The 26982-nt window shown below is 42.8% G+C and overlaps 1 protein-coding gene across 2 annotated transcripts; it reads right to left on the bottom strand.

Annotated features, from left to right (window-relative positions):
• Positions 1 to 91: 91 nt before the first annotated feature.
• IFT57 (intraflagellar transport 57) lies at positions 92 to 26424 on the bottom strand. Of its 2 annotated transcripts, none has more exons than XM_066578715.1 (12): positions 26304 to 26424; positions 24086 to 24277; positions 22314 to 22476; positions 22113 to 22231; positions 19281 to 19371; positions 18266 to 18337; positions 17649 to 17771; positions 17465 to 17536; positions 15334 to 15465; positions 11805 to 11867; positions 7408 to 7474; positions 92 to 418 (listed from the first exon to the last, which is right to left on the bottom strand). In XM_066578715.1, exons 2-12 carry the CDS (start codon positions 24238 to 24240, stop codon positions 240 to 242), a joined length of 1236 nt encoding a protein of 411 aa, XP_066434812.1. In that variant the 5' UTR covers positions 24241 to 24277; positions 26304 to 26424; the 3' UTR covers positions 92 to 239. The 2 variants fall into 2 exon arrangements, with proteins under 2 accessions (XP_066434812.1, XP_066434821.1); XM_066578724.1 differs by having other exon boundaries at positions 24086 to 24311; positions 26304 to 26396.
• Between the last annotated feature and the right edge of the window lie 558 nt (positions 26425 to 26982).

Genomic DNA, 26982 nt, shown 5'->3' with positions numbered 1-26982 from the left:
GAAAAACCTTCATGCTCCATGTCAAATTCAGTCTACCTTCCAGTAGTCTGAGGAAGGTGTTTTGGAGGTAAAAAAAAAAACACATAATTGCTGAACATTAAGAAAAAAGTGAAGTTTTATTCTTGGTCCCAGGTCACATTTATAGAATGTCTCAAGATTCTGCCACCACCGAGGGTTTTTGTTTTTTGCATCATAAAATCCTTTAAATCCATTTTAGAATATAAAAACCCATGTGATAATTAATAGTCTCCAATGGAAGATTCCGGAATGATTGTAGCATGCATGTCCCTTGTCATGTTTGATTTCTCCTTCAACTTTGACTGAAGCAAGGTATGCTCCACAACACCAATCCTAATCTCCATCTGTAGGTTCTCCTGCTTCAGCTTTGTTAGGGCTTGCTTCATCTTCACAAGGGGGGCTGCAAAGACAAGTTTAATATGTTAACAGGTAAAAACGCAGATGCCTAGAAGGATTCAAAACAACTAAGCCACATTTTCATCCTATACCAGTCAACACAAAGCAAAGCTGACATGGAGTTTTTGGCAACAAGCATAAGCTATTGTAACTGCTTAAAGGGGTAATCCAACTTGAGAAAAACATCATTCCTGTCTGCTCGTAGGGAGATACAGGTGAGGGACTGCTGGGGCCTCAGAGCTAGATCCGCAGTAACAAGAGGGGAATACTGCTTCTTGCTTTGTTTTATACCAAAGGCAACCATTTTTTTTTACAGCTGGATAACACTTTCAGTGGCAGTGTGAAAATTACTATGTTGTCAAGATTTGCACATGGTGACAAATGATATTTACGTGTGCAATAAATAGTATTTATAGATAATTTAAGATTTAAAGTATTGCATAAATGTATTTAATAAAGATTTTATTTTGTTAAAAATAAAAATGTACAAAATGTTTAATTGTGTTGGGGAAAGAGATTGGTGCCATTAACCTCTTAGTGGCCTAGCTTGTTTGTGTCTCAATGACCAGGCCAAATTTTGGAAATGTGACATGTGTCACTAACATAGAATAAGACTGCAAAAGCTCAAAAGGTGTTAGAATGATAGATACCCCCACAAATGATCTCATTAAAAAAAAAATACGCCCCTTAATGTATTCACTGAGGGGTGTCATGAGTATTTTCACCCCACAGTCTTTTTCCGAAGTTAATGCAATTTAGAGGAGAAAAAAAAAAAAAAAAATCAGATATTTGCAAATATGCCATTTTAAAAACAAGCTTTATTTATACAGTACACATATGAATGTGTGCCTCAAAATGTCAAAATGGATCCCCCTGTTTGTCCCGTGTTCAGAAATATACCCGTTGTGGTCCTGATCTACTTACAGGACACATGGCTAGGCCTATAATGGAAGGAACACCCTTTGGCTTTCAGGGTACAACTGAGTAAATTCCAGGCCCTATTGCTCACTTGTAAAGCCATCAAGCTGCCAAAACGATAGAACGCCCCCCACAAGTGACCCCATTTTGAAATCTAGACCCCCTCAGCCCCTTTATCTAGATGTGTTCTGAGCATCCTAACCCTAAAATTTTTTGCAAAAATTATTAGAAAGTAAATGAAAAATAAACTTAATTTTTTTTCACAAATATGTTTTTTTGTTTCAAGTAAGGAAAACTGGGGAGACACACCCCAAATTTTATAGTAATACTCCTCATTTCTGCTGAGCTACTTAAGCCACGGCTCCTGCTGGCCTCACCGCTTCTTCCCATTGCTCCTCTGTCCATAGAGCCACATAAATGTCACTCAGCCTCCTCTATAGTAATAAATGGCACACACGGGCGCAGCAAGGAAGGTTGAATGATGAATATGATCACATCCCCCCCCCCCCCCTCCCCTATTCACCCATCTTATGGACGGAGGAGCGGTCAGGACAGGATGATGGGGTGCGGTTTAGCTTAAGTAATAAAAGAGAACGGAGCACTGCAAAATATAAAGATTTCAGACACATTTTCTATTAGTTGTAGAGTGGCCAAAGCCTTTGGGTGCATTCAGTGTGTTTTTGCTGTACATTTAGGCCGTACATCAGAAAAGTTCATGGAGTACAGGCTAAAAGTGTCCATAGGTGTGTCCTTGTGGAGTTGGTATAAGTTAGTATGCTACAAGAAAAAAAAAAAAAGGATAGCACTAGGCTATGCTAATCTATTCCTCCGAGTCCTCTAAAAAAGTTGATGCATTTAACGAAGGTCATAATAGCCTATGGGTGGCTGATGCCACTCTATGGCATCCGTCACAGGCTCTTGTTAAGCGGGTGCATTCTGACACTCCAGTGATGTCACTGCCCATACATAGACCGTTATTACTAAAGCCCCGACTGTAACACTGTCACCTTGCTCTTCCATTCAGTGACTGCGGCTTTCAGTTTAGTTCTAAGCTGCAAGGATCATCCACTGTGAAAAAGCTGCTGGTACCACACAGGATCTATTAACCCATTCATTATAGAGTGGCAGCACGCACTCTCTAGGCTCCAGTTGATAGAACCGGTATACTATACTGTGTGTAGCTCCGGCTGTTTCTTACAGGCAGTCTTTGGGCCAGCCTGTGTTCAAAAGGGGGTGCTGCTGCAGGTGAGGGAGATGGGCAGGTCTGCGCAAGAAGCAACCCAGAGTAATATACAGTTCTGGGCAGCTCTGAAGAACGGATCCAGCGCATATGTATACAATGAGTCCATGCAGCATTCTAGTTGCAGCACTGGGAAAGGGTTAAACACTTAAGATAACAGTCAGATACAGGAGGGAGGGGGAGCTGAGAGTAGATTGGAGTCATGAGACTTCTCTGCCTTCCTTGTCAGTGTGTAGCCTGCAGGTGATGGGTTAAGGTAGGGACTTGAATGGCCTTATTGTAAATATTGCTAGTCAGGCTCTCTAAACTCTCTCTGATATAACTGATGCCAAGTAGCAGACTGCATTCAGCTGTACAATAAAAAAAAAAATCCCCAAAAGAAAACATGTTCTGAATCCCTATAGGGCAGTGATGGCGAACCTTTTAGAGACCGAGTGCCCAATTTGCAACCCAACACCGACTTATTTATTGCAAAGTGCCAATAGGGCAATGTAACCGGAAGGGCGGTTTCAGAGGAGCTTGAATGTCCTGATTAAAATAAAAAAGGTTCATGCGCAACTATGCTCTGTAGTGGCGCGCATAATTGCACATATGGACGTCTGTTTTAACCCTTAGGGGTAGTTTTTAGGCAAACGTGGTTTCCCCCCTTATGCTGCTGTAATAATCACAGCCTTATAACGGGACAAAAAAAAACACTGCAGCCAATGGATTTCAGTGGTTTTGTTTTAACTAGTTCTTTACTTGCCCTTTAATACTATGGTCGAGAAAAGATTAGCCCTGCTCTATAGTAAACACATCGTGCGGGGAAGATCGGCAACACCTATTTTCTCACAGTTTTTTTCCCAACCCCTGCGCTCTGGTGCAGAGTGTGAATGACCAGTAAAGGGGAAGAAATTGCCCTCATTCAGGTGCAACTGTGCCCCGTGCTGGTGAGCGGAGCTGCGCATACGGCCATCTGTTTTCACCCTAAATGGCCTACTCTGGTCTTCAGCTCAGTTGTGTAGGCAGAGATAAGGTAGGCTTAGGGCTCACACCTACTTGCGTTTTTTTAACGCTGCAATATCACTGCGATTGTCAATGGGACTCTAATGTTAAAAACGCATTGCACTAAAATTGCAAAGCACAAACTTGTGATGTGTTTTTAACATTAGAAAGTCCCATTGACAATCGCAGCGATATCGCAGCGTTAAAAAAATAAATAAAACACAAGTGGGTGTGAGCCCTCATTGAGAGGGGTGAACTTTGCAACAAAGACAGCGATAAAATTGACAGGTCGCAGATTAAATTCCGCCCCACAAGGCAGTTTAGCACATGTTTTTGTCCGCAGCTTGTGGACGAGATTTTTAAAATCTTGTCAACTTTGCGAATACTGTAAATGTTGCAGAATACCACTCCCTGTGAACCCCACCTGTATGTTTACAGTTCGCTTATTAACGCCTTCCCGCTATAAAAAGGTACATTTAGGTCATGCAGGTGCGGGGTATGTATGAAGAGAGATCGCGGGGTGACCTCACTTCATACAGCGTGGGTGAAAGCTGTTTACTACAGCTGAATCCCACGGGCAATAGCTGCAGTCAGCAGCAACTTTTAAATTCCCGCATTCGATGTTTGGGGGTCCCGTACGCCCACCTCCCGTGTGAGATGGCTTGTTAGGCTGCCTGTCAGATCACAGTATGATGTAATGCTACGGCATTACATCATACTGCAGGAGCGATCAAAGCATCGCTAGTTGTGGTCCCCCAGGGGGGCTAAAAAAAAAGTACAAATAAGATCAATAAAGTTTTATTAGTTGTAAAAAAAAAAAAAAAAAACAGAAAAGTTTAAATCACCTTCCTTTTGCCATATCTATAATAAAAAAATCTAAATCATAAAACAAAAATACATATTTGGTATTACCGCGTCAGTAAAAGTCTGATCTATCAAAGTAGCACAATATTTACCCCGCACGGTGAATGTCATCCGAAAAAAAAATAAAGAACGCCAGAAATGCACTTTTTCAGTCACCCTGTCTCCCAGAAAAAAATGCAATAAGAAACGATCAAAAAGTCCTATGTATTCCGAAATGATACCAAAATAAACTACAGGACATGTTGCAGAAAATGAGCCCTCGCACAACTATGTTGATGGAAAAATTACAAAGTTTTTGCGCGCAGAAGATGGCGGCAGAAAATAATTTTAAAAAATTAGATGACTTTGAAAAAAAATAAAAGTAGTACAGAAAAAATAAACTATTAGTTTGGTATTGTAGTAATTGTACTGATCCGTAAAGTTATCATGTCATTTTTGTTGCAGTTGGTGCGCCGTAGAATCAAAACGCAGCGAAAGATGGTGGAATGTAGTTTTTTTTTCATTTTACTCCACTTAGAATTTCTTAAAAGTTTTTCAGCCCCTTATATAGTGAGTTAAATAGCACCATTGAAAAATACAACTCGTCCCACAAAAACAAGCCCTAATACAGTGACGTTGATGGATAAATAAAGGAGTTACGATTTTTTAAAAGGGGGGAGGAAAAAACGAAAATGGGAAAAAAAGGATCCGCATCATTAAGGGGTTAAATGTGACCTTTGAGACGCCTGCACACAGCTGGGTCAGATCCCGCAGCGGAATCCAACCCTGTGCCTGGCCAGTGACCTCCACGTACCTATCTGGATTCTTCATAATCTGTACAGCAGATGTGTCAGCCAGCATGTATGCGCAGTACAGATTATGCCGCGTCGATACGGGTCCTGTGGCTACTCTGCAATCATGACTGCAAAATGGGCGCAGGACAAACTGCTTCCATTGACTTCAATGGAAGCCGTCCATGTGTAGCCCTCACAGAATTACTGCATGCTGCGATTTCTCCTCTGCAAGCAGAAAATTGCAATCAATTTCTGCTCATGGAAGTGAAACCACGTATTTCCCTAGCATGCTATGGGGCGGTATTTGCTGTGGAGTCCAGAGGCAGATGCCCGCTGTGGACTCCGCAATGCAAATCCGCTGTGTGCGTTCGGCCAAAATAGAACATGCTGCGATTTTCCATCCATGAGCGAAAAGTCGCAATTGATTTCCGCTCGTGGACTTGGAAAAGTCATTTTCCACAGCGTGTCTGTGCAGTATTTGCTGTGGAATCCGGAGGCGGACGTCCGCTCCGGATTCCGCAGTGCAAATCCGCCCGTGTTCATGTGTGCAGTGGGCAGTTGGTAAGCTAAGAAGTGGTTAGCAGTGAAGCCCCTCTGTCAGTTCCTTTCTTCCACAAGCTTCTGTACATTCAGGTGTTTCTTACAGGATCTTATACTAATGATGCCCTTCTCTTTGCAGTAAGCGCTGTTATCTTACATTAACCAGGCAGCTATGGTCTTGGTCTTCCTTTTAACCTCCGCCCAGGTTTTCCTTACTGCTGCACTCCAGCTCCGCTCCACCCGACTCACAGGACAATCACATTGAGTGCAGGCTGCCGTCGGCTCCGCATATGAATTGCCCGCCTTCCTTCTGACAGGGGAGGAAGCGCTCTGATTAGGCTGCTGTGCAGAGGGGGGACGAGGAGCTGCTAGATAACAGTGTTTGCGGGCTATCCCCTTCACCTCAGGCTGCCGTCAGCTCTGGATTTGAACTGCCCGCCTATACTTCAGACAGGGGAGGAAGCTCTCCTATTGAGCTGCAGTGCGGAGGAGCGGGTGATACTAGCGAACAGCACGCAGAGAGGGCTCGGCGTGCCATAGGTTCGCCAACACTGCTATAGGGACTTTTCACACCTGACAGAATAGGCTGCACAATGCACTACAGGCCACGGTAAATTCTGCACCATGATCCACAGGTATGGATTTGGCTTTGTCCTGCAGTGTAAGAGGTGATGTGTGCAAGGTCTCGAGATTCACCTAACTATAAAACTGATATAAACTGCATCTGGACCCCCCCCCCCTGAATCTTAAAGGCCTTTTTACATTGGCTGACAATTAGGTACACGTTTTGTATGAACGCTCATTCACCTGACTGTTGTCCCTTGTAAAGCTGCACCCAATCGCCAATTTAAAAAAAGCTTCATTAGCTGATCTAGTTTTTTTGTGCAGCAAAAAAAAATTTTAAAAAACCCCGCAAACAACTGCATCTATTTTCCCCACAGGGAAGGGGATTGCGCTTCATTCTGCAACAGCAATAAACGATTGTTCATGCCACATAGAGCCTGATTTGACCTTTGTAAAGGCCAGGTAGACACGCGCTGATTTTCTCGATTGGCACAAATCCATGAGAGCAAAGTGGCACAAATCCAGAGATACAACAAAAAAAAAAATACACATTTGTGTTGGAGGCTTTTTAGGTAAGTGTATGAAAACTGTATGAAAGAAAACGGACTTTGCGGCTCGTAGTGATCAATCACAGCACAGCTTTCATTTTTCACGAGCTCTATAATAAATAAAAGCTGCGCAGTAATTGGTTGTTATAGGCAACAAGGTCAGCTTTTCTTTTAGACGGTTTCATGAATTCCCTTTGTTCTAAGTCACCCTCCCAAAATCAGACTAGCAACGTATATATCACTATTCTTCGTGGCAAAGCATTGGACACCACAATGGAAATCGCCAGACCTCAATATAAGTCAATGTGTCAGGTGGCAGTGAGGGATCTCCTAACATCCTGATTTTGGAGACCTCGTATGAAGTGTTGAATTACCCACTCTTCAGAAAGAGAAAATGTCACATCTCCCTGGCTGCCAAGTAGGTTATTACAAGATGTGGAAAGCAACTTACTTGGAATTCAACACAAAGCAACACTGCATAGGCTTCCTTAAGGGTATTGGCAGCGCAAGCACAACAAAGGGAGAAGCAAAATATGGTTCACTGATCTTCCTCCTCACTTACCACCATCTGTGATGCTGCTTCCTTTTTCTTCAATCTCCTGCTTTACTTTCTCTAACTCTTCATTTACCTTAAAAGAAATACAGAACTACATTTTACATTTTTTCCCTCCAATTACTTCACCTAGACTTGTAAGACATATTCCAAGAGACAATCTATGCCATTTGTCAGTGAAATACAATGGAGTTCATTACAACAGAGAAACAGATGCTTCAGTTTAATAGGCCGTGTTCACACAGTGGAATCTGTGGTGATTCCATGTCAAATTCACATCCCGTTTTTTTTAACAAAAATTTACAGCGCAGATTTCTCCAAGCACAGATTTGAAATTCACATTGCAGAAAAAAAGTGGAAGGTCACAGCTAGATATGAACTCTGTGTGAATTGGAATGGGAATAATCTGCAGACGAATCCACGGCATCTGAATATGCAAACCCGAGCAAAAATCCACGGTTCTGTCTTGAATTTCTGCCACGGATTATATAGCAGATCCGCGTTGGATTTTACTGTGTGAACATGCCCATAATCTGATAAAATGCTACACAGAGTTATTAATTACATACTAGTCTGTAAAAGGCTCTCACTCATTGTGATGTGCTGGATACTTGTCACTAGGAAAGACAATCCAGGAGAAATGGAAGTATATAAAGTAAGGAAAAAATATTCTAAACCTATTTTTAGTAACTTTACCCTTTCCAATCCACTGTCTGACGTCTAAAGATATTATGATTTAAGGCTGTACAGCTCCGATGTTGGAAGACGCCCATTGGGGTTCTCTTACTGTATATTGCCAGTCTCTCTACTGTGGGAGTCTATCCAACGTGTCACCTCCTGCAGTACTGGCTTTAGCCAACAGATAGCGCCGTTGTACAACAGCAGAAAAAAAGTAAGCCCCCTTGGAAAACAAAGATACAAATTGGATTGGAAAGGGTTAAAATGAATCTCTGCATTTATCAGCATGTCCTTTATAGGCTGCATCAATCCTTCATATATCTTTATGGTGGGCAGAGCTCGGTTTTCTGATATAGAGCTCAAAATCCCCTTCATAAACATAAATGTTAATATCAGGCAGTACCTGCAGCCAGTGTTACAATTATTTGCAGCCCACAAGCATCTGGTTACAGAGATGCTCGTCTGTATCTACTCCCATGTATTTCCATGTGAGAGAGAAGAGGAGCGACATGCAGGGATGGGTAAGTACTTATGGTGCATTCTGTGGCCATCTCTAAGACCCCTCATATTGTCAGAAAGAGGAGGATGTGAAAGATGAATGCATGAGTGCAGCCATCTTCATTGTAGTTTATGGGAGTAGTATAACATTATGCTGTTTCACAATGTCACGTATACTACAGTAGAGAGAGCAGTGCCCATACAGGATCTCATACTTTCCAGAGCGTGGAGGACCCCGATTCTGCCAATAAGTGCACATTTCACTTCAAGAACTCCCACCTATCAGACATTTATGGCACATACTGTCAATGCTAATATTACTGTAACCCATTTACGTCCTGGGCGAGTGGGGTTCGTATGCAGTGGGAGCCGATCCCACTCCATACAACACCACACAAAAACTGACATTAGAATAATTGAATTAGCAGTCCCCAGAAGATTCAAGTCTGCTGCTAATTGTGCAATGTGGCAAAATGTCTTCTGAGCATGTCTGCTAATATCCTTCCCTCTTCTGTCGAAAGTTACCAATTCTGATTACATCATAAAAACTCCCCCTGAGAATGAGGAGCACAAATAAATGTTGTAATGTATCTGAATATCTCATCCCTCTTTGTTTGAATTACTATATAAAAATTTTCCTGGCAAAATTAAAGCAGATGTCCTATGGTGCACACACTATAATGGTGTGTCTTTCATTGGCTTCTCCGAGCTCGTATTAACCATATCTAATATGGAACCCACAGTATATCGAACAGTGCAATTGCGCTAACAAAATAATAAAAGAATGCAGGCTATCTATAAGCAGAGAGATGGTGAGGGAACACTTGGCCAACTTAAATGAATTCAAGTCTCAAGGTCCAGATGAATTACATCCTAGGATACTAAAAGACGCAGCAGAGATAATTGTTGAACTACTCGCCGTAATCTTTGAAAATTCCTGGAGAACAGGAGAGGTTCCAGAAAATTGGAAAAGGGCAAATGTTGTCCCTATATTCAAAAAAGGAAAGAATGTGGATACAGGAAACTACAGGCCTGTGAGCCTGACTTCTATACCGGGAAAGATCTTTGAACAAAATTATTAGACAGCATATACGCAAGTATTTGGATGAGAATGGAGTAATTAACCCAAGCCAGCATGGGTTTTTAACAAACAAGTCACGCCAGACTAATCTAATTTCCTTCTATGACAGAATCACCGACTGGGTTGATCAGGAAAATGCAGAGTATATACTATCTCTTAACTAAAGCATTTGACAAAGTATCTCATACCAAACGTATTGAAAAAAGAAAAAGACCAAATATGGGATTGACAAGGTAACTGTTGTGGTGGATTCACAACTGGCAGACTGATCGTACTCAAAGAGTGGTCATAAATGGCTGCACATCCAAGTGGAAGAATGTATCAAGTGGCTCTGTTCTAGGCCCAGTGTTGTTCAACATTTTTATAAATGATTTAGAGGAGGGAACTGAGAGAAAACTGATCAAGTTTGTGGACAACATAAAGCTAGAAGGGATTGCTAACGCGAGAGAAAAAGAGAGGATTCAAATAGATCTAGACAATCGTGAAGAGTGGGCGGTGACTTACAGAATGCTATTTAAAAGGGAGAAATGTTCTACATCTGGGCAAGAAAAATGAAAAAAAGCACATGCAGAATGGAAGGAATACTAAGCAGTAGCACATGTGAAAGAGACTTAGGAATACTAGAGTCTAGGGCACGCAAAATAATTATCCCCCTCTACTCTTCCTAGGTCAGACCTCATGTGAAATACTGTGTCCAGTTCTGGGCACCCAAAGTTAAAAAAGACATCAACGAACTGCAGCAAATTCAGAGAAGAATTACCAAGATGGTGATCGGTCTGCAAATCATGTTCTATGAGGAACATTTAAAGGATCTGGGAGTGTTTAGCTTGCAAAAAAGAAAGCTGAGAGGAGACAATAGCTGTCTACAAATATCTGGGGGGGGGGGTAAACAGTGCAGAGGGATTCTCATTTGCACAATGTAAGACTAGAAGCAATGGGGTAAAACTGAAAGGGAGGAGACACAGATTAAAAAAACCTTTGTGACAGTGAGGGTGATCAATGAGTGGAACAGGTTGCCAAGGGAGGTGGTGAGTTCTCCTTCAATGGAAGTCTTCAAAGAAAGGCTAGACAAATATCTGTCTGGGATGATTTAGTGAATCTTGCACTGAGGAGGGGGTTGGACCCAATAACCCTGGAGGTCTCTTCCGAAATGAAAAATAAGAAATTTGGTATCGCCACATCAGTAAAAGTACGATCTATCAAAGTAACACATTGTCCAACCCTTTATACAGGTTTTTGTAACAATGATTGGGAATTGAAAACCGAGCCACAATCCAAAACGCAGACAGCTGTTTGATTTGCAGGAATGCTGCCATCCAATAGGTGGCGCTGCATAAGTATCCTTCCTCTCTTATTTGCATATATTTCCATTTAAAAAAATGCTGTCAAACATGTTTAAAAATGCAACGTTTTTACAGACGCCTATGCGAGAGCAGCCTAAGGGGTTAAATTTTGTTGCAGTCCTTGGGATTTGTTCATTCTGCCAATACTGCTCTCAGGCCAGAAAAGCCACCAGCAGAGGAGGATGGGAGCATACTATAGGAGCTCATTGTACAACAGCATGTAGTTGGCCAAGGTCTCTCTCCCAACATTTGGTCCAAAATATGTAAGTTTTAGGATTATCAAGTTCTGTCTCATATTCTGGCTGCACCATAACCTTTAATGAGGGTTTCAACAATAAATGTCCAGTATAATTCCATAAGGGTCGTCTTTGTTTTCTTGTCTCTCATCATCCAGGTTCAGATAAAGTTATTCCCGCTCAACCCAGAGGATAGATAAATACCTCCGTCAGTTATTTGACCTCTCTCTCTCCATTCTCTCACTTTTCTAAAGACAATACCCATGTTTCTGATCTTTATAAGATACAGCTTTGTCATAGCTAGACATCACCAAGTCAAGCCAGGCAAGAGGAAAAAAATTTATGATGGGGGATTTTGGATTCACAAAATGTCTGACAACACTGTATCTGACAATAAAAAAAATAAGGAAAAGGTCCTCAAAGAAAATCGGCGCAGACTCAGGTTTTGGGCATGCTATGGTAAATAGTGGAAGCTCAGCATAAAATAAATTAATAGACTTCTAGAAGGTCTTTCTTACATAGCTGTAACATTACACATTTGTAGCAGCATAGAAGTATAAATGGGCTCACCTCCGACAGGATTCGGGTCTTCTCTGTCACCTTCTCAGTTACCTGCTGATGCTGCTCCTTGAACTAGGAGGAAAATAAAACAAGCAATGAGTACATTACAATGTGGAGTAAGACTTGTGCTGCACCTCTGCTGTATAGATCAGACGTACTGTATTAGTTAAGTAAACTCAATAACAACCCTGTAACGATGCAGTGAAATTTAACTTACGCCAACAAAATGATGTAAGGGCAGAATTGATGGGAGCATAAAAAAGGTGCCACGTAATCCCCCTTCTAACTGGATATGACGGGTTTACAAAAGAAGAGCAAGAGGAGAGTGGCTGTGCCTAGGCTGCTGTCCTGGCACTAAATAGTACATAGCTGGACGGAACATCATGAGATTGGCAGAATGCAAGCATAACTTTGGTGGTTCTACCAGGCAGTGTGCATATACTATGCAACCTCTGATGCATTAATTCTACACTGTAACATAGCACACTCTCCGTTATAATACCAGACATGGTGAAGGAACCTGCCTTCTCGTGTCAGCGAGTTGCACCCTCACATTACACCTCTACCCTCCTTTCTTTTGACGTACACTCGGTCTGCGCTTATTCTGCCTCAAACCTTCAAGCGCCCGTCTTTTACTGATCATTAGGTCCAGCCAATACCTTTGCCGGTTACTTCACTACCTTGCTGTAACACTTCCTTTCTACTGACATCCCCATCATCATGGGCAACTCTTACATAACCACTGACATATGTCATTCAGCTGCCTCCAAACTCCCATAATTGACTTTCTCCTTTGACTTCTCACTGGACACTTACTGGACCTACTCTGCTCTATTGACACCACCCTAACCAAAAAGTCACGAAGAGTCTGGTAACTAAAAAAAAGCCTGAAAAGAATACTCCAGGCGAATCCTTCTAGACCTGTCCATCTTTGACACTACACCAGCTACAAATTCACTCCTCCCTTGGCATCCATCCTGGATCACCTTGTACCTCTTTGATCAAACATTTATTGGCTCCCACATCACATCCTCATCCTGTTTGTGTCCCCCAAGACTCTGCCATAGGCCCTCTGCTCTTCTCCATCTACACCATTGGCCTAGGACACCTCACAGAATCCCATGGCTTCCAGTACCTCTGTGCTGATGACACTAAAATCTACCTGTCTGGCCCAGATATTACCACTCTACTATACAAAATCCCAGAGTGATCAGCAGCCATGTCCTCCTCCTCCTCTTCCCACTTTCTAAAACTCAACAAGGAGAAAACTGAACTCCTCATCTCTCCTCCATCTCATTCAGATTTATCAATCACAATCAAGGACTCCGTACTTTCCCAGTCCCACAAATATGTCTGCTGTCTCAGTACAACATTGGACGCCACCTTCTCCTTCAAACTGCACATACAAGCCCTCGATACCTCCAGCTCAAAAACATCTAAGATCCAATCTTTTCTAAGTACCAAAACAAAAATGCTAGTGCATGACCTCATCATCTCCAGCCTAGATTACTGCAACATCTTTCTCTGTGGCCTCTCATCCACAATCTTGTCTTCCTTCAATCCATCCTCAACCCTGTCGACTTGCTAATCCTCCTCTCCCCTTCACTCCCCTGCTTCTGCACTCTGCCAATCTCTTCATCAGATACTCATCGGCCGGAGAATCAAACTCAAAATGAATTTGAGTGACATACTAGACGTCTTTCTAGAGCACTATAATATTACAGGATATAGACATTAGGTGACCAGCGGGGTTGTTGTTCTGGGTCTTACATTTAGGTGGAAACTATCAAAGGTTGATCCAGGGATTATTATGACTGCTATTATGGAGTCGGGAAGGAATTTTTCCCCCAAATGGGCTAATTGGCTTCTGCCTTTTGGGGGGGGGGGGGTTTGCCTGGATCAACAAGGGGGTTGAAACAGGCTGAACTAGATGGACACTGTCTTCTTTCAGCCTAACCTACTAGGTTACTAGACTGTCCTCACCATAGATCTCTGACCTAATATCCCAATATCTCCCCACTTCCCCTGACTACTCATCACACAGTTGTCTCCAAGATGACTCCAGTGTGTCACTGGAACTCACTGCCCCAAAATTTCAGACTCTTCACCATCTTGGACAGCTTCAAAAAGAAGCTGAAAACCTACAACTTAAGGTAGTCCTGCTGCCACTATTATATGAGCAGCTTCTACACTCACTTACTGTCTCCTGCCCCATTCCTTGTAGTCTGTAGGTCCTTGCGGACAGGGTCCTCTAACTCTGTACCAGTTTGTAACACATTTAGCCTAGGTTCATCCTTCTTGTTATTCACATGGAATGTCTTCAAATCCCAGTTTACTTGATAATTTAATAGGCACAGGGTTCTCACGATTTACATTCAGACCTGGGGCCGACATGGACAGAAGGAAGTGAGCCCCCCTTTGTCCACATTACAATAAACACGGATCACAGTGCTTTAGCGGTTAAACTGCTGGGATCAAAGTCTTCTCCAATGCCAGATATTAGAGCGGTTCCTGCTGTTGATCACAACAGTATGCCATCAGCAATTACATACATTTACGGCATCGTGCAGGTACTACATCATGTTAAAGGGATATATTTCTTATATTGTTCATACAACTTAAAGGGGTTGTCCCGCGAAACCAAGTGGGGTTAAGCACTTCTGTATGGCCATATTAATGCTTTTTGTAATATACATCGTGCATTAAATATGAGCCATATAGAAGTTATTCACTTACCTGCTCCGTTGCTGGCGTCCCCGTCTCTATGGTGCCGTCTAATTTCTGTGTCTTCTGGCTGCTTTAGACGCGCTTGCGCTGTAAGGATTCCTCTTCTTACTCCCTCCGGGCTCACGAGCGGCGTCCTGGCTCCTCCCTCTTCTCTGCATCATCGTAGCTCCGCCTCCGTCACGTGCTGCCGATCAGCCAATTAGGTGGCTGTATCGGCAGTGGAACGCAAGGAAGCAGAAGACAATCCATGGTGCACCATGGGAGAAGACCCGCGGTGCACCATGGGAGAAAACCGCAGTGCATCATTGGGAAAGGACCGGCGGCCATCTTTAAAAGAAGAAAAGAAGATGCTGCCCGAACGTGGATGCAGGTAAGCAATTTAAAAAAAAAAAACAAAAAAAAACAAATAGATTGTTTTAAACGGGGCACAATGAGGGGGTATCAAGAAAAAAAAATTGGGGATTTCGCCGCGAGACAACCCCTTTAATAATACTTAAAGATTTGATAATGTTCTATACAGCTAGTAGTAGTCCAGTACGTAATTAATGGTAGCAGTCTCCATACAGAATGAACACACTGCTGAACTGATCCTACATGCTACCGTGGTGCTGGTCCGTTTGTAGGGTAGAGAGACTGCTGCCCATAATACATGAGGGGATAAATAAATGGGAACCTGAAAAATGGTTACGAGTCATTACAAACTATACATAACTTCACAAATATTATCAGAAATATATTGATCTCTCCCATTTCTATCTCCCAGGACAACACAATTGAATCAAGTACCTTAAACAAACTTTAAAACCATTACCTCACTCAGTTGGGCTTGTGCGGCTCGATACTCTTGGATCAAGGGATCTAGCTGGCTGTTGATATACTTCTCTCGACTGCTCACTTTCTCCAAAGTCTTGCTGACTTCACTGTGGAGCTTGTCCAGATATCCCTGGAAAGAAAATGGGCCATAGCTATCACCTGGTTTGTGGCAGAATTGTATAGTGAAAAATAAATAAATTTACGCTGACTTTTTTTGGCAAATTTGGTGAGCTTACAATAAGTGGGCGTGGCCTGCCACATTTACTTATGCCAGAAATGAGCATAAATTGCAGCTGAAATCTACTGACTAGTGGAGATTTCAAATTTGGAACATGGTGCAACTATAGATGCAGCTAAAGTATTAAAATGCTTGAGTCTCTTAATAGATCTGTCGCACTTAAACCAGGTCCAACTTTACTTAGACCGACGCATGGAATGTGGGTTCAAGTAAATATACACAGCTTCTATAACTAAGTGTTTATCTCACTGGAAGAGTCTGAAGTAACACTAGTACATAGAGGAGTCACAAATCCATTCCAGGATAACCTGAATCTCAATATTACATGTACAAACCATCCAGTACCATGGGGTCTCATGTATGAGACTAGTTCTAATAAAATGTCTCCTTTCTACACAAAGCTATTGCAATCAACTTTCATTTTCAACCCTGCTTTAGCAAAAAGGAATTAATCAGAATCTCCAGTATAAAAAAAAAAAAGTGACTGGGTCTATAAATACAACGTCACATGAATAAAAAGTATGGAAGTTGGTGTAGATGAAATGAAGAGAATGGAAAAAAAAATCCCTTTAAGAGTCCAGTCGGAAACTGAAAATCTGCCCGTTCAGTGTGATAAGTCTGTCTGACAGCTGCTGCTAAATGTCCTGTAAAATACATCAATTTATTATAATGGATGACAAAGTCTGAACTTATCCTTAAATAAGCAGTTTCTGTAACTCCTATAGTTTTCATGGATTGCTACTCTATATAAAACACCCTATAACACGGACATACTGGGAAAGAGGAATGGGGGTATTAGGACATGTGCTTGGTGGGGTGGCCAATACCTCTTCTCCTCATTCCTGACTATTTCTAGCTATTTTGCTGCAGAAAGCTAACAGCTCCATATATTGCACAGTGGACCCAATTGGTAGTGCAGGGTCCACCGTGCAATGTATGGAGCCGTTAGCTTCCTGCAGCATTCCCTTTTAATAAAACAACACATCGTTCTGCTTCCTGCAGCAAAACAGCTAGAAGTGGGACAACCCCTTCAACCCCCCAGCAGTTTAGGATGAGCTCTGTTAGTTCTGCAGAAAAGAAACATTAGAGTTTTGGATGAACAGAGCAGATTCTACTTGAAAACAGCTGTACCTCCGGTTCTATCAGGGCTACCCACATACTTTGTCATTTTAAAGCTACAATTCTTGGCTTGAAAATGATAGCTCTTACAGAACTGAAGCGACAGCCATTTGAAGTGGGGGCGGGAATACTGAATTTACAGCGGTAATTTTAGTCAGTGTGTGAAGAGGAGAGAGATCAGCCCCTAGCAGAGAAGATTTGTGATTCTCCTGTATATCTCTCTGTCCCAGGGGAGGGATGACACAGACTTTTCTTCAGGTTATCACTCATATCAATCATGTGTGGCCAGCGCTCCATTCAGAGTAACTTCACTGCGGGGAAAGAAGCCCCCCCCCACAGTGACAGGAGAGCAGGACACGGGAGTTCCGTTCTCGAGATCGGTACGGTATCAGTGATGTGCAATATATCCCCTATCCTGAGGATAGGGTATAACTTGAAGTTCTGTTACAACCCCTTTAAGGATAAAATTAGTTATGTCACCAAGGGGTTAAAAATGCATTCAAAGCAACTGAGTTCTGCGTCAGATATATTTACATGAGACAAATTCACAATCTACAATTTTAAAAAGTGACATTTTTTGGGTGGGTTTTTTCAATTTTAGTGGGGTTAAACTGGGGTTTCTCTGCAATACTGCATAAAGCTCATGACGGCTTCTCTTTCAAGGGATTGTTCACTTTCGGATAGTCGCTCTCTCAGGAACCTCGAAAGCAGCTAATCGCAGCTCTGAGCCATGCTCTATTACTTCTTCCTAATGCAAGTTCGTCGATCTCACCTTTGTTTCACTTAAGGAGGTTTCCATGCCATCCTTGTGTTGATGCATTTGGTCCACATGAGCTCTCCAGTCCTAACATTAAACAATAGAGATAATTCAGCGCTTCAACAATTCATGAACAGACATTATAATATTATTATTGATAAGACATTCAGCACAGCAGAAAGTATTAATAAGAGCTCACCTTATTGTCAGTTCTGACTGTGACCTTCAGCTGAGGCAGAACCCGCTCCACTTCCAGGTACCACTCTGCCGCATCCGTACTGGATTCCAAAATCTCCGCTGGCTTGGAAGATTCACTAGAGTTCTGAAGAAAGATGTCCTAATGTATTACTTTATTAATTAGGTACCGATTACTGCTAATTGTGCAATGCCACTTTATATCTGGCTTTGTCGGTCAAAAAAAAAAAATTTAAAAAATTGTGCACAATGTGCCCAGAGATCAAATTAAACAAAATAACTTTACAAGGTGCTGTGCAGTTAAGACAACCCCTCATCACTTCTCAGAATAATAAGCCAATGTCGCCAGAGAAAATGCAAGGGGAGGTCTTATTTCTTCTACAGCAATGTAGCAGGAAGCATTGAAGAAAAGGCTCTGCACACGGATCCATATGGACACATTTTCCATCCTGTTTTTATGCCTTTGGGAATCCAACAAATAAAAAAAACATTTTAAAATATACATTTAAGAAAAAAGTAGTTTCAACGTTGCATTTACCATCCAAAAGTTCTGATCATTCACATTACTGTTCAAGATCAAAGGTCCAGCAGGTACCACTGGATAGGAAGTAGGGTACTTACCAATTTGCTAGTTTGTGCTTTAAGAACATTTAAATCTATGAACTGTTCCTCATCGTTGTCTGAATCTTCTTCCTAGAAATGGTAATAAAATATTAGTCATTACAGTTTATGTCCATGGCATGCCAAGCAAAACCACCAATTATGGGCAAACAAGTGCAGAAAGCTATATACACCATCGCACATCTGGGGCTGCATGTGTAGTGCAAACATTTGTTTAACCCTTTGCAATCCAATTTTGAATTCAGGGTTTCCTAGGGGGCTTTCTCTTTCTGCCATTATACAATGGAGCCATCTGCTGGCTAGAGCCAGTACTGCGGTATGGGACATGCTGGAGAGGCCCCTGACAACAGAGCGGCCAGTAATCTACAGTAAGAATACCCTGTTGGACGTCTTCCGACATCGGAGCTGTACAGCCTTCAATCAGAATGTCGTCAGACAGTGGATTGGAAAGGGTTAATGCTCTGTCAAACCATTACAGATTGTGGCCCTATGGAATCCACATATGCTAAAGGGCAAGCGGTATTCTATAATTTATCTAGTCATCCAATCCGTCAGCAAGCAGAATAGTAAAGATAACCTACAGCCAAAATCTAAAACAATCACTGTATGGCCACTTTATTTGAGACGCCTGCCCTTTCACGGATGGAGCTTTCCTGTATAGAGATGAGACACGTGACCCTGGAGTGCAGCATTAAATCAAGGCAGCAAGTTTTCCAAGGATCAGTTTCAATGTGAATCTACATTAAAATGGGATTATCGAGTGATCTGAGCAACTTCAAATACGGCATGGTCATTGGTGCTGGACTAGTCAAGGCCAGTATTTAAAAAAAAAAACTGACAACATTATTGGGTTGTCTCATGCAACAGTATAGAAAGAATACAGAAAGTGGTATAACTGAGGAAAAACATCCAGCGAAATCAGATCTGTGACATAAACAACTCATCGATGGGAGTCTCTCTGAAAGTGGCCAGTGTACTTGAAAAGTCTATATTATCATATGATAATAGAACTCACAGCTACTTCATCCTCAATCTTATTTAATGTTAGTTCTGCATCGTCTTCTGCCACAACCTCTTCTTCCAATTCCTCTGATGGATACGTTGGTCTGAAATAAGAACATAAAAACAGCTTCAACAATTATTTAATCAGATGGTTTTTTGCATTTGTTGACAATTTGCCTTTACCTCTTCTCACTCCGAGCAGTACATTTATAACACTGGCAAAAAGTTCCATAAATATTCATGCTGGCAAAGCAGCGGTCCTTCAGCAAATACCCGTGGGGAGGAAGATATAACAGACTGCCCCTCTCCCCAGACTATGCACATGATTGGCTAAAACTCAGATCCTACCAATTTAACCACTCAGATGCTACAATCACTGATCATAGCACCTACTGCTGAAGGTGCCTTGGAGAGGAGAATTTAACCCTTTAAGCCTAAAGGATGTATATGTACACCCTTCTGGGGCAAGGTTTGTATGGAGAGGGGTTAGGAGTCAATCCTGCTCCACAACACAGCGTGTGCTGACAGCTGACATGTGCCTGCAACAATTACAATCAGTGCTCAGGCTGACCATGGCTTTTAACCCTTTAAATGCCCCAACTGGCATTCAAACACCCCCTCTCCCCTCCTGAGGTGCTATTCAGTTGTTATGGCAGTCAAAGGCCTCTGAAAGACCCTTAGAGCTGCCATAAATGATCTTGATAGACTGCCTGTCAAGATACTATATAATGCAATACCATAGTATTGCATTAAACTGTATGAGTGATCAAATGACTGCAAGTTCAAGTCCCCTTAGGGACTAGAAAGAAAAGTAAAAATAATTGAAAAAAGGTCTGGTATTATTTTAGAAACTAGAGGATATTAAAAGAAAAAAAAAAAAAAGCAAAACCCAAAAACTTTTCTTAAACTTAAAATACAAAAAAATTCAAAACAAGAAAAACCCAAAATATATTTGGTACCACCACTTCCATAATAGTACGAGCTATCAAAATAATGCATTATTTATCCTGAACAGCATCAGAAAAGAACAAACACTAGAACTGTGCTTTTTTAAGTCAGCCAGTCACTAGAAAAAAAATTAAACAAGGGATCAAAACAGTAGTACGTACTCTAGAAGGATACCAATAGAAACCACAGATCACCTTGTAAAAAGCAAGTCCACACACAGTACCATTGACAGAAAGATAAAATTCTGATGGTGATCAGAAGATGGTGACAGAAAATAATAGGTAAAAAATAAATATATATATAAATTATTATTATTTTTTTTTTTATAGAAATAAGTAAATAAATTTAGTATTGTTGTGATCATACTGAGCCACATAATAAAGTTATCATATACTTTTTGCTGCAGTGTGTACGCTAAAACCCCCCCCCAAAAAAACCCCGCCCCGAAGGATCTTGAAGTTGTTTCTACCCCCCTTCCCATTTCACTCCACTTAGAAATGTTTTAATATTTTACAGTACATTACATGCTACTAGAGATGAGCGAGCATACTCGGTTCGGGTGTTTTTGCACTCGAGCACCGCTTTTTCCGAGTAACTGACTACTCGGACGAAAAGATTCGGGGGGCGCCGGGGGGTTGCAGAGGGGAGTGGGGAGAGTCAATGTTTTAAAGTGGGGGGGGGGGGGGGAGGACTGCCTCACTAAGGGGTTAAACAGGCTGCACTAGATTAGAAACACATGTCCGCCTTCTTTCAGAAACAGGTTTCGCATCTGTACATTGCTTGTGTCTGCTACTGCATTTCAACTCCATTGAAGTGAATGGGCCTCAAGCTGCAATACCAAAAGCAACCTGTAGACAGGTGTGGTGCTATTTTTAGAAGAACACAGCAACGTTTTCTAACCGGGTACAAATAATTTAACTACCAATGCCACGTTAAATCAGGAGTACCCCCACTTGTAATGCAAGATAAACAAGAATACAATAGAGATAAGAATGCAGCTTCATAACATAAGTAAAGCGGTTCTACTGAAAAGCTAACATTAAGGCCTCATGTCCACGGGCTTAAAATCCACAGCGTTTCTCCCGCACGCGGATCTGAGCCCCATAGGGATGCATTGGACACCTGCAGGTAGTTAAATACCTGCGGATATCATTTTTCCTGTCAGGCGCGGATCCGCGTGCGGATACCCGTACCAGAATTAAACTCACCTGCTCCGGACGATGCGGTTCTTCCCTTCTTCGCGGACGGATCTTCTTTCTTTGGCCTGGCGGATGCGCCAGGCGCGTGCGTGCGGCACGCTACCGGCGTGCCGAGCACATCCGCTGGGCCGAAGAAAGAAGATCCGGCCGCGAAGGAAGGAAGATCCGCATTGTTCGGAGCAGGTGAGTTTATTCTTATTTTCAGCGCTCATGTCCGCGGGGCAGGAGGGACCCGCTACGGATTCTCCATGAAGAATCCGCGACGGGCCTGATTTTCCCCGTGGACATGAGGCCTAAGGCTGACTTCACATGAGCGCAAGTGTATTTGTGGTGCTTTTTTGCGTGCGCATCAGCGTATTTTACTTTACTTTTTTGCGCCTGCAAGGCAAGTTCATTTGTGCAGGACAAACAAACACGCACTGATTGAACTGGCTAATTAGTTCCAGATGTGTTCTTTTTCCCGCAAAGTTACGCAGCGGTTTATGTATCTCCATGCGTATTGCACTTGCATCGGCGCACTCCTATGACTTCTATGGGGACTTTGGTGCGCAAATATGCAGAAAAACAGAGCATGTTCTATTTTTTATTTTTGCATGACCGAAATGAGCATGCAAAATATGGAAATGTGAATGAACCCATTGAAATAAATATTGCGTGCGCAAATACACCCGTGCGAAGCTGGCCCACAGCAAACTTACCTCTTCCATATGAAGTCTATTTGTTTTAAGACTTTTTCTGCCAAGAAGTCAAGGACATAGCACACTTGTTCTCCATAGCCTGCCTTCAGTTTAGAGGGGGGGAAATCTACTGTGCCACCCTAAAAAACCATAAAAACACATCATGTTACCAACACGTAGCTTTACACTAAATGCTGAGAAGAAGAGATAGTTTACACTTACAAGGGAACGCAGCTCTGTAAGAATTTGGGAAATTACAACATTTGGATCATCGTATTCTTGGGGTTGTTCAAAATGCCGACCAGCTTTATTTAGAAGCCATGCGGCAATAGTGCTGAACATGTAGAACTGCTCCCCGGGGTTGGTCGGTAGCGCAAAATACAGTCTGTCAAAGAAAAAAAAGCATTAGACATTTTACTTCATTTTCAACCTACAGCATGTTTTAGCGCAGCCCATCATTGAGATGGGTGATGAGGAGCGCTAAAAATGTGGGGAAAAAGAGCAGACAGTGCTCGAAAATCACAAAGCTATAAAGCACCTTTCAGCGCTGCGATCGAGCGCATCTACGAGGACCCATTAAAATCAATGGGAGCGTTATACCACAAAAAAAAATGCTTGTGAGGGAGTGCCTCTTTCACATGGCGACTGCAGTTTCAAATTGCATCTTTGTTTCCACGATTTTACAGCGATATCGCTGTTTTGTTTTTTTTAGAATAATCTCGCATTGCGGCCACTTGCAAATAAATCGCACATTTTTTTATTGCAAAAAAGTCAATAGGAGTTTCCAATGTTGAAAATGCATTGCACGAAAAACGCAAGTTCGTGAGATGCGATAAATGAGGCAGCTCCATAGGGAAACAAGGGCTACAAAAAAAATGCTTAATTTTTTCTTGCAACATAGTATCAGTCAAAACATTGCTAATGTGAAGGACCCAATTGAAAAGCATGGGCTTCACAAACATCTCTTTTCTCGCGCTATCGCATCGCGGGAAAATCGTGTGATATTGTCACTCTTGTAAAAGCGGCCAAAAGGAACATTATATACTATAGTGGGCCTGTGCGAGTAACCAACTGTGATTCGGATCACTAATACAGTCCACATAGAAATCTACAGAAGCAAACTAGAAGTCTATGTGCCTCCAGGCTGAGGTTTGCCTCGCAGATCGCAGACTGTAGGGGCGCCTGCGAGTTGTTTCTTGGGGTCCCAACAGTGTTAGTTTCTATAACGGTCCCTGTAGGACCCTGTGGCATGGATGGAACACCACGGTCCTAGGAGACGAGTCATGGTCAGTATGAGGGGATGTTCACACTGCGGATTCTGCCTTTTAAACTTCAGCAGAAATCCCCGGCTATTCTGTTACATTACCTACCGCGGGTCCACACGCGGATTTAGCCGTGTCAATGTATGGAATTTCCTACGTGTTTCTGTACAAATCCAGATTTGGATTTTGCCCATTGACAGGGTTAAAGCCATGTGGGGACCTGCAACAAAAACCACAGCAGAATAATGGCTGAAATTCACGTATACATACCCTTGCAGTCCGAGAACCGCCACCCCCCCCCCCCCCAAAACGAACAAAAGGCCTGTACAAAATTGCTATTGCTTCCCAAAAATCTAATAAGCTGTAAGCACCCAAAATGGTACCAACGAAATGTCAATATGCTCTGTGAAAAATCAGCACTCATACAGGTCTGTTGATGGAAGAATAAAAGTTCTGGCCCTCAGAATCTGGCAATACAAAAACAAATGGCCCTAAAGGCCTACACAGGATTGGGAGCGAAGGGCTTACACCAAGGTATACCTCCCTATGGGGCCCAGAATCACCATGCATTTAGGAATATGTTGTAGGGCGCTTTCAGGAAAGGGAAACCCCCATGGCCAAACGGTGACAGGTGGATCCCCATTGCAGGCGGCCTTAGTGATAAATGAAACTTGGTGTAAATATAAATAAGTGATAATATCTGAATGGGCAGCCCAGTATTCCTCCACTTACCGGGATATGGGCCTCATGTTGTGCTTCCGCAGTAAATCCTCCTCATAATCAAGCAGTTGGAGTTTCTCCAGAAGGTCCTCCATGAGGACGAACACCTGGTAGACGGCTCCCGGGCCGCGTTCCTCCTCCTCCATCCTTCTACCGTCTTCCGTCATGTCTATCAGAACTCCACAGGCCTTCTACTGGAGGTGACTGAGGGGGGAAATGTATGAACCTGATCATGTGCCTGGAGGAGGAAGCCATTTGGTTTACGGATGGCGGCTACAAGTACTGTATATATCAGTCGTGCCCAAAGATGAGAGAATGGACCATCAACCTCTGTAATGGGAAGCACCGCTTAGGATCATATTCACATATATAGGACTACTTTAGCGCATGTTCATAAATGTAGAGGACCGCTTGAGTGTGCGCACACAATGGAGATGACTACTCCTCTTCACTATGTGCGAGTGCTCAGGTAGGCCGCCATACGTGGCGAGCGGCAGCTTTGTGGGTGGGGAAATGCAGGTATAAAAATTTGCGATAAAGACTCCAATGTACAGTAAGTGTGAGCACAGCCCTAGACTTATGTTCATTGCGGCAGTGGTGACCGTTCCCCAAGTCACATGGTGGAAGAAGACCCTAGTTATGACAATACACCTCTGGTTCTCTGTGTAATGTAATGTACTCGGCAGCGCTTAGAAACGGTCCGTCAAACACGTAATGATGTCAGACATGACACAAATAAATAAACTGTGGGGAGACTTGTAAAGACTGTCGTTGTTGCCCATAGCAACCAATCACAGCACAGCTTTCATTCTGAATTCCGCTGAGGTCAAATGAAAGCAGAGCTCTGTTGGTTGCTTTGGGCAACAAAGTTAGGTTTCCTTTTAGGAGGTCTCATAAATGTGCTCCCTATTATAGGGATTAGAATCAGATGTACTTTGTAAAAAATATATACGAGTGTACCGGTGTAAAAATATATACAAAATAATATACCAATATGAAGAGCAGTATTTCTACACTACACTGACCGGGATATTGGCCTCATATTGTGCTCCAGCAGTAATATACATATATCAGCAGGGGTAATTGTCCATCAGCTGTACCATAAGGGAATCTGTCACTGACATCCCGCCATGTGCATATAGCGTGCTGTGCTGCTATGGGTGTCCACTGGGGAATATACTAGAGACATTCATTTTTTACATTCTGAGCATGCTCAGAGTGCAGAACACATGCTCTGGCTCTTCATAAATGCCAGGAGCACCTCTTGAGCATGTTGTCTAGCTGTTCAGTATTACTGGAGCAAACCCAGATTGTGCTCCATCCAAAAGCAGGGTTGAAAGAAGAGCATTAGGATGGCGGCACTCCATGGAAAAATGCTTATGCAGTTTATACGGGGCGGACAGTTGTGCAGCATAGAAATTGCTGCGGAAGCTGTAAGGATGGACTTGTCAAGAATAAAGCCAGTTTTCCGTGTGATTATTATTTCTGGTGTGATCCGGCTGCTGTGCACTGAGCGGGCTAGAATGGAGGGGGTGAAGGAGATCCTCCTGCGCACTCCAGCAGGTCACATGACTCATGTGAAGTGTTCTGCAGGGTGGTCCCCCTGACACATCCCCCCTCACTCCTGATCATCTTGATGCTCCGCTTTTGTTTTGTTGGACAGCTTCCACCTACTTCAATGGAAGCCGTCCGCAGCCAAATAGAGCATGTTGCGATTTTTCCTCCACTTGCAGAAATTGGAATTCGTTTCAGGAGTGTGAAGGTAAAAATAGCGAGTTTACATAGCATGCTCTGAAAGGTGTTTGCTGTGGATTCTCTGTGCAAACACTGACCACAGAATTCGCAGCAAAGATCCGGTCATGTGAAGCCAGCCTTTGGATGGAGCATAACCAGCACAATCCAAGTATGCTCCATGGGGTGCGCTCCGGGAATAATGAACAACAACCAGAGAATGTGCTCAAGAGATGCTCCTGGCATTGGTGAAGAGCCAGAGCCTGTGGTCTGCACTCTGAGCATTCGCAGAACATAAAGATTCATATGCCTGATATAATCAAGGACGGGAATGACTCTTCATATGGAGGATGCACACAATCATGTGACCCTGTAATGACCAGAGCCCCCCAAAGAGCACAGAACTCAGAGCCTGGCTAGATCAGAGGCAGACAGTACGATCACAGCCGGCTTAGATACAAAGGACGAGCCTGCGAGGGCCGCCGGTAGAAGTACTGACCAGTCCGGGCCACAAGCGCTGCAAAAATACGGTGATCTCCGATCCTCTCCAGAGCATCAGCTGTCGCTATGCTCTTCTCTAGGCAACCGGCGCGATGACGTCACACGCCGCGACTCTCTGTGTCAGGTGACTCGGACGCGCCTCCATGTCTAGTGCTGGCAGAGTAGTGGTACACAGCGTGTACCAGAGTGTATGGGCTCTTAGAGGGCCGCTAGCTGCCTGTGCAGTACTGTAGACTATAGTGTATGGGAGCTACAGATCCTGGTCAGTGCCAGGCATTGTAAGAGAACATGTCTGGTATCCTCCATTTAGAGAAAGTGAAAGCATGGTACCAAACATTTCACTTTTTAAAAGAAATTGTGAACTCTGCACTATAACATTCACATATATTATTCTAAATAAAGCTTATTATTATTCATTAATTCTGTGACTCCGTACTCTGTTCGCACGTTTGTCACTTTCTGCTCCTGGGAGCAATGTCTGCCATTGGGAGTTTATAAAATAATGCCAAAATTGCGATTTTTGGTCACACTGCCTACCTAAAAAATTGAATAAAAAGTGATCAAGTCTTTTGCACCTTAAAGACCCCCGTGTGGCGCAGAGTGCAGAAATGCAGTCCGCAGCAAATATCCATCCGGGGGCAGGAGCCTTAAACGTTTAAGGCCCCGTTCACACTGGG

The sequence above is a fragment of the Eleutherodactylus coqui genome, chromosome 1 (genome assembly GCF_035609145.1).
Source record: "Eleutherodactylus coqui strain aEleCoq1 chromosome 1, aEleCoq1.hap1, whole genome shotgun sequence".
NCBI lineage: Eukaryota > Metazoa > Chordata > Amphibia > Anura > Eleutherodactylidae > Eleutherodactylus > Eleutherodactylus coqui.
Note: the sequence above shows the minus strand (reverse complement) of the source record. Positions and strands in the feature narration are given on the sequence as shown.